The sequence below is a fragment of the Emydura macquarii genome, unplaced genomic scaffold, assembly GCF_026122565.2.
Source record: "Emydura macquarii macquarii isolate MOO-44397 ecotype Brisbane River unplaced genomic scaffold, CSIRO-AGI_Emac_v2 contig_2897, whole genome shotgun sequence".
In the NCBI taxonomy this organism is placed as follows: domain Eukaryota; kingdom Metazoa; phylum Chordata; order Testudines; family Chelidae; genus Emydura; species Emydura macquarii.
In genome coordinates, this window is record NW_027133034.1 from 2,684,066 (window position 1) to 2,692,092 (window position 8,027).

At 42.3% G+C, this 8,027-nt stretch overlaps 1 protein-coding gene across 1 annotated transcript in view; it reads left to right on the forward strand.

Annotated features, from left to right (window-relative positions):
• Nucleotides 1–6,741, forward strand: part of SMC5 (structural maintenance of chromosomes 5) — an 81,787-nt gene extending 75,046 nt beyond the window's left edge. Inside the window, exon 24 of the mRNA XM_067568819.1 lies at nucleotides 6,410–6,741. Within this exon, the coding sequence (XP_067424920.1) occupies nucleotides 6,410–6,550 (141 nt within the window). The 3' untranslated portion in view covers nucleotides 6,551–6,741. The remainder of the gene's footprint in view (nucleotides 1–6,409) is intronic.
• The last annotated feature ends 1,286 nt before the right edge of the window (nucleotides 6,742–8,027 follow it).

An 8,027-nucleotide genomic window follows, 5' to 3' on the forward strand; every position in this document is an offset into this window, starting at 1 on the left:
CAACCAGCCCCAGAAGAAACCTTATTTACAAATTTTGTTTATCTGTATTACTTTGGCACCAGGGCAGAGCTGGGTGGTTTGGTTTGAAAGGACCAATGGGGTGACCTGCTCTAATGCAGTCTCAGGAGGGACCTACACTGTTTACTACAGGAAATGAGAGATTATAGGGGGTAAATTACTTTATCACCTAACATTCCATTACATCCCAAAACTTAATTTATTTAGATGAATTAGCAGGTCTGAACCAATTGTCTGATTTACATGAGTGGGAGTTTGCATGGGGAATTTGGGGATGGAGTGTGTAGAGTTCTGGTGTTGCGGTGCTCATTGGAGGTTTGTTTTGGGGAGGGAGGGAGTAAGGGGTGTTTTTCTATCACTGACAGGACATAGGTGAAGAAGCTATGCCAGATACAGAGACAGCAGTTGTAGTGACCCAAGCAGTGGAAGAGACAATGAAGGACAATGAAGATGACTGGATGTGGGAACTGTAGCACGTACATGATCCTGGAAGGGATACCATGAAAGAGCTTTGTTTGTATGAAGTGCCACCTGATAGAGCTGATGGAAGAGAGGATCCAGGGCTTGGAGATGCAAGTGGAAACTCTGGTTGAGTTTAGAAGAGGATTCGAGCAGATGATGAGCAAAGGCATGAGGAGGCTGAAGGGAAACGCCCAGAGTTGCAGATGGAAGCAGGACCAAAGAACTGAGGGGAGACTGCTGGGTGAGGAAAGTGGCCAGTGGAAGCATGTGACTACAAGAACCAGGCAGAGGAAAAGATGGGCTAGTGCGGGAGAAATATGGCTTAGGAACAGGTTTGCTGAGTTGGAAAATGAAGAAGGGGCCCAGCAAGAAGGTGGAAGGGCAAGGAAGAAAGAAGAGCAGCTCATCCGCTCTTTGTATAGGACTAGCCAATGGAGATACCACCAGATAAGAGCCCCAGGGGGTTCCAGGATGGGTTGCAGAAGATTGAAAGGGAGAATAAAAGACGAGAGGACTTGCAGCCAGAAAGAACGGGAGAGGCTGGAGAATTGCACCGTCACCAGGAAAATGCAGATTTATGTGATTGGGGACTCTATCCTGAGAAGAACAGACAAGCCTGTACCCAGAGCTGATCCAGAGAACAGAAAGGTGTGCTGTCTGCCTGGTGCTAGGATATGAGATGTGGATCTGAGACTGAAGAGGATCCTAGCGGGAGCAGGAAAGAATCCACTGAGTGGTCTTCATGTGGGAACAAATGATACAGCTAGATTCTCACTGGAATGAATCAAGGGAGACTCTGCCAGGCTAGGGAAGACTCTTAAGGAAATGGAGACTCAGGTGATCTTCAGTGGGATTCTGCCTGTTATAGAGGAGGACAACAAAGATATGACAAGATTATGATGATCAACAGATGGCTCAGGCAGTGGTGCTATAAGGAGGGCTTTGTGGTGTATGGCCACTGAGAGGCATTCATGGACAGAGGACTATTCTCTTGGGATGGACTTCACCTGAACAGGGAGGGAAATAGACTTCTAGGATGGAAGCTGGCACAACTGATTAAGAGAGCTTTAAACTAGAAATTTGGGGGAGATGGTAATCTCCACGCTTGATTTTAACATAGAGAGGGAGGAAAATGAAATAGGAAAGGATGTAGCAGTGGGTAGAAGAATGGACATGAAGAGGAAGGGTAGTGTAGATACCAGTCTAATAGGTGATACTGGTGGTAGAATGACTGTGGCAAATCATGTAAGGAATATGAGCGAAGCCAAACAGCAAAAATTAAGATGTTTGTACACCAATGCGAGGAGCCTGGGTAACAGAATGGAGGAACTAGAGCTACTGGTGCAGGAAGTGAAACCAGATATTATAGGGATAATAGAAACATGGTGGAACAGTAGTAATGACTGGAGTACTGGTATTGATGGATATGTGCTGTTTAGGAAAGACAGAAATAAAGGCAAAGGTGGTGGAGTAGCATTGTATATCAATGAAGAAATTAGAAGTGATCCAATGGATAAGGCAGTCTGTCTGGGCAAAAATCACATTGAGGAAGAAAACTGCTAGAGCTTCCCCTGCGATAGTGCTTGGGATGTGCTACAGACCAGCGGGATCCGATTTGGATATGGCTAGAGACCTCCTTAATGTTTTTAATGAAGTAAATACTACTGGGAACTCTGTGATTATGGGAGATTTTAATTTTCAGATATAGACTGGAAGTTTTAGTGCTAGTAATAATAATAGTGCTCAGATTTTCCTGGATGTGGTAGCTGACAGATTCCTTCATCAAATAGTTGCTGAACCAACAAGAGGAGATGCCATTTTAGATTTGGTATTGGTAAGTAGTGAGGATCTCGTAGAACTGGTTGTTGGGAACAATCGTGGTTCAAGCGACCATGAGCTAAATTAGTTCAAACTAAATGGAAGGATAAACAAAAATTGATCTGTGACTAGGGTCTTTGATTTCAAAAGGGCTATAAAAAATTAAGAGAATTAGTTAGGGAAGTGGACAGGACTGAACAACTCATGGATCTAAAGGCGGAGGAGGCTTGGAATTACTTCAGGTCAAAGTTGCATGAACTATCTGAAACCTGCATCCCAAGGAAGGGGAGAAAATTCATAGGCAAGGGTTGTAGGTCAAGGTGGATGAGCAAGCTTCTCAGACAGGTGATTAAGAGAAAGCAGAAAGCCTACAAGGAGTGGAAGATGGGAGGGGTCAGCAAGGAAAGCTATCTCTTGGAGATCAGAACATGTAGAGACAAAGTGAGAAATGCCAAAAGCCATTACAAAGGGAATTAAAATCAAATAGTAAAAGGTTCTATAGCAATTTAAACTGGAAGAAAACAAAGAAAGAAGTGGGATCGCTAAGCACTGAGGATTGGATGGAGGTTAAGGATAGTCTAGGCATAGCCCAATATCTAAACAAATACTTTGCCTCGGTTTTTAATGAGGCTAATGAAGAGCATAGGGATAGTGGCAGGGGGCCTAATGGATTTGAGGATATAGAGGTAGAAATTACCACAAACTCGAACTGCTTAATGGGACTAAATTGGGGGGCCCAAATAATCGCCATATAAGGATATTAAAGGAATTGGCACATGAAATTGCAAGTCCATTAGCAAGGATTTTTAATGAATCTGTAAACTCGGGCGTTGTACCGTATGACTGGAGAATTGCTAACAGCTTTTTTCCCCCCCTTCCTTAAAAATAGGAACTATCTGGGTAATTATGGGCCTGTTTGACCTCAGTAGTATGCAAGGTGTTGGAAAAATTTTTGAAAGAGAAAGTAGTTAAGGACTTTGAGATTAATGGTAATTGGGACAAAATGCAACATGGCTTTACAAAAAGGTAGATCATGCCAGACCAACCTGATCTCCTTTTTTGAGAAGATTACAGATTTTTTAGACAAAGAGAATGCAATGGATCTAATTTACCTAGATTTCTGCAAGGTATTTGATACAGTTCCACATGGGGAATTATTAGTTAAATTGGAAAAGATGGGGATTAATATGAAAATTGGAAGGTGGATAAGGAACTGGTTAAATGGGGAGATTACAATGAGTCATACTGAAAGGTAAACTGTCGGGTTGGAGGGAGGTTACTAGTGGAGTTCCTTAGGGATCAGTCTTGGGACCGATCTTATTTAACCTTTTTATTACTGACCTTGGCACAAAAAGTGGGAGTGTGCTAATAAAGTTTGCAGATGATACAACATTGGGAGGTATTGCTAATACGGAGAAGGACCAGGATATCTTTATTAATGATCTGGAGGATGGGGTAGATTGCACCCTCAGCAAGTTTGCGGACGACACTAAGCTGGGGGGAGTGGTAGATACCCTGGAGGGTAGGGATAGGATACAGAGTGACCTAAACAAACTGGAGGATTGGGCCAAAAGAAATCTAATGAGGTTCAACAAGGACAAGTGCAGAGTCCTCCACTTAGGAAGGAAGAATCCCATGCACAGCTATAGACTGGGGACCGACGAGCTGGGCAGCAGCTCTGCAGAAAAGGACCTGGGGGTAACGGTGGATAAAAAGCTGGATATGAGTCAGCAGTGTGCCCTGGTTGTCAAGAAGGCTAATGGCATATTGGGCTGCATTAGGAGGGGCATTGCCAGCAGGTCACGGGAAGTGATTATTCCCCTCTATTCGGCATTGGTGAGGCCGCATTTAGAATACTGTGTCCAGTTTTGGGCCCCCCACTACAAAAAAGATGTGGACAATTTGGAGAGAGTCCAGCGGAGGGCAACCAAAATGATTAGGGGGCTGGAGCACAGGACTTATGAGGAGAGGCTGAGAGAACTGGGCTTGTTTAGTCTGCAAAAGAGAAGAGTGAGGGGGGATTTGATAGCAGCTTTTAACTACCTGAAAGGGGGTTCCAGGGAGGATGGGGCTAGGCTGTTCTCGGTGGTGGCAGATGACAGAACAAGGAGCAACGGTCTCAAGTTGCAGGGGGAGGTCTAGGTTGGACATTAGGAAAAAGTTTTTTACTAGGAGGGTGGTGAAGCATTGGAATGGGTTACCTAGGGAGGTGGTGGAATCTCCATCCTTACAGGTTTTTAAGCTGAGGCTTGACAAGGCCCTGGTTGGGATGATATAGCTGAGGTTAGTCCTGCTTCGAGCAGGGGGTTGGTCTAGATGACCTCCTGAGGTCCCTTCCAACTCTATGATTCTGTGATTCTATGATTCTATGATCATACAACAAGATCTGGATGACCTTGGAAATAGGATGAAATTGGAAAGTGCAAGGTCATGCACTTAGGGACTAATAACAAGAACTTTTGCTATGAGCTGGGGACACATCAGTTGTAAGTGATAGAGGAAGAGAAGGACCTGGATGTATTGGTTGATGACAGGATGACTATGAGCCGCCAGTGTGATGTGGTTGTGAAAAAAGCTAATGCGGTCCTAGGATGCATCATGCGAGGTATTTCCAGTAGAGATAGGGAGGTGTTGGTCAGACCTCATCTGGTATACTGTGTGCAGTTCTGATTTCCCATGTTTAAGAAATTCAAACTGGAACAGGTGCAGAGAAGGGCTACTAGGATGATCCGAGGAATGGAAAATCTGCGTTATGAGAGGAGACTGAGAGAGCTTGGCTTGTTTAGCCTAACCAAAGGAAGGTTGAGGGGAAATATGATTGCTCTCTATAAAAACATCAGAGGGATACATAGAAGGGAGGGAGAGGAATTATTTAAGTTCAGTACCAATGTGGACACAAGAACAAATGGATATAAACTGGCCATCAGGAAGTTTAGACTTGAAATTAGATGAAGGTTTCTAACCGTCAGAGGAATGAAGTTCTGGAACAGCCTTCTAAGGGGAGCAGTGGGGGCAAGAAACCTAGCTGGCTTCAAGACTGAGCGTGATACACCTATGGAGGGGATAATATGATGGGACAGCCTAATTTGACAATTGACTGATCTCCGTTTACTAACGGTGAATATGCTCAATGGCCTGTGAAGGGATGTTAGATGAGGTGGGTTCTGAGTTACTACAGAGAATTCTTTCTGGGTTTCTGGCTGGTGAGTCTTACCCACATGCTCAGGGTTTAACCAATCGCCATATTTGGGATTGGAAAGGAATTTTCCCCCAGGGCAGATTGGCATTGGCTCTGGTGATATTTTGCCTTCCTCTGTAGCATGGGGCATGGGTTACTTGCTGGTGGATTCTCTGTATCTTGAAGTCGTTAAATCATTATTTGAGGACTCTAATAACTCAGCCTTAGGTTAGGGATCTGTTACAGGAATGGGTGGGTGAGGTTCTGTGGCCTGCATTATGCAGGAGATCAGACTAGATGATCATAATGGTCCCTTCTGACCTTATAGTCTACAAGTCTGAGTCTGTCAGTCAAAGGATCTATCAGAAGCCAATTTTTTTCATTGGTCACCTAAACTTCAGTGTCTCTCATAATTTAGGCTTAGTCTACACTTAAAACTTTGAATGACATAACTATGATGCTCAGGACTGTGAAAAATCCACATCCCTGAGCATGTAGCTATGCTGACCTAACCTAGTGTAGCTATGTCGATGGAATAATGCTTCTGACAACCTAGCTATCATTACTCAGGGAAGTGGTGTTCCTACAGTGATGGAAAATCCCTTCTGTTGCTGTAGGCTGCATCTACACCACAGAGTTATGCTGGCAAAGCTATGGTGCTTTAACTTTGCCACTGTAGTCTCTGTAGTGTGGACGTGGCCTTACAGTGGAAAAATGGCAGTGGTGTTTGTTATTTTTACCCTTTCGTTTTCTTTTCCCAAATTGTCCAGGCTTTGGGAGACGTATATATGTGGTCAATGGCAAACAGTGGTAAAAACACTATGCAAAAGTTATCTGGGGGAAATGCTAATCTATTTTAACTAATACAAAAATTAAAAGATGCTTGGCATAAGAGGTGTTGCTTAGTGTGACTTTTTTTTTCATTTTTCACAGCTCCTGCAGAATCTCACCTATGCTGAAAAAATGACAGTGTTGTTTGTCTACAATGGACCTTTTATGCTAGAACCATCCAAATGGAACTTAAAGGCATTCCGTAGGAGGCGACGACAAGTCGAACAAATGGATCAGAAGTGAATTCCACAGAACTACTCATCTGTGAGACTGTATATGTGAAAACAAAGTGGCTGAATATGAGTGAGGAAACCTGCAGAGAACTGACAATGAAGAGCTGAGCTTCTTTTTTTAGGCTCTTACCTTCAAATATATGTAATATTTTCTTAGATCTATTATAGCCATCTATTCCTTCAAAGAAAATCTCATTTTTACCTCAGTCTGGCTATCTTAATGGGAGGGTCATTAGAAACCTGGATTTATTGTTGATACAATAACAATCCAACATACCACATCAGGAAATGTTAGCTGTCAGTTTATTTCTTTCCAAATGAGTTATGCTTGGTCAATTCCACAGTTTTCAAAAGTTGTATTAATACACTGCACAGTTAACTCAAAGATAAAGTTACAGTGGATAGTTTTGAAGTGGTTCTATTGAAATGATAATTATATGAATGAGACAGAAGGGTACATGATGTCACCAGAGTATCAAAGGGTGTGTGTGGGGTGGGGGGGAGTGGGAGTGGGGAGAGACAGGTTTTTCCAAAACCCTTAACACTCACAAATCACTACCTCTCCTACCCATGGACAACTACAATTTTTAGCTTTTTAAACAAAAATTTTATTTGAGCCACTAGCCTTGTTTGTATTTCTCAGAAGGACAAACCTTTTGTCATTTCAGTTGTGTGTTTCCTTTTCTGGAGAACTACAAACAAGATAGCCTCTGGAAGTAACATGAATCTAAATGTTAGTTATTTTTGGTGGAGGGTGTGGAAAGTATTCCTGTAGGTTTTTGCACTTGAACTCAGCTATTCTTCATAGCTCTAGACTCTTTGGAGAGGTTTTGTGCTCCTAGTGCAGAATAGTTTTCTGATGAAGTAGCTGTTAAATTTGCTGGCTAGCTGGTGGGGTTTTGGCCATATCTGTTAAGTATAAATGTTTAACAGTTACTGCCGTCAACAGTAATTGTAAGCTTTTAAAAAAGAATGTGTCAGCTGTTTAAAATTCTTACCTGCCTAACTAATCTGTGATACAAATTGTAAAAGGTACAGATTTGTATAAAATTAGAATACTGCTGTCAAAATTACCTTCTCCAACTAATCTTTAGGAAAATGAACCAGTCCCAGATGCTCTCTAAAAATCTATACCAATATGTAATGTCTATATTTTCACCACTGAAGGAGCCATTTGAAGGAAGGTATTAATTTAATTTAATTTGCAGTGCATCAAAAGTCACATTTTAAAAATTAAAGCCTTATTTAACAGGCCACTGTCAGATTTAGCCCTGTATATAGGTTTTGTGTAAAACTTTTACGAGGCTAAATGCCAAGCAAAAGCTTTTTGCAATAGTGTACTGGAAACAGTTTAAAACAGACATCCTTTCCACTTCAGTGACTTCAGTATTTGCAGCATTGTCCTAAGCACATGAGAACCTGAAAGTGAAACTCTCGTGAGTATTTTAATCCTCCAAAATTAGAGCAATGTAAAAAATAAATAGCAT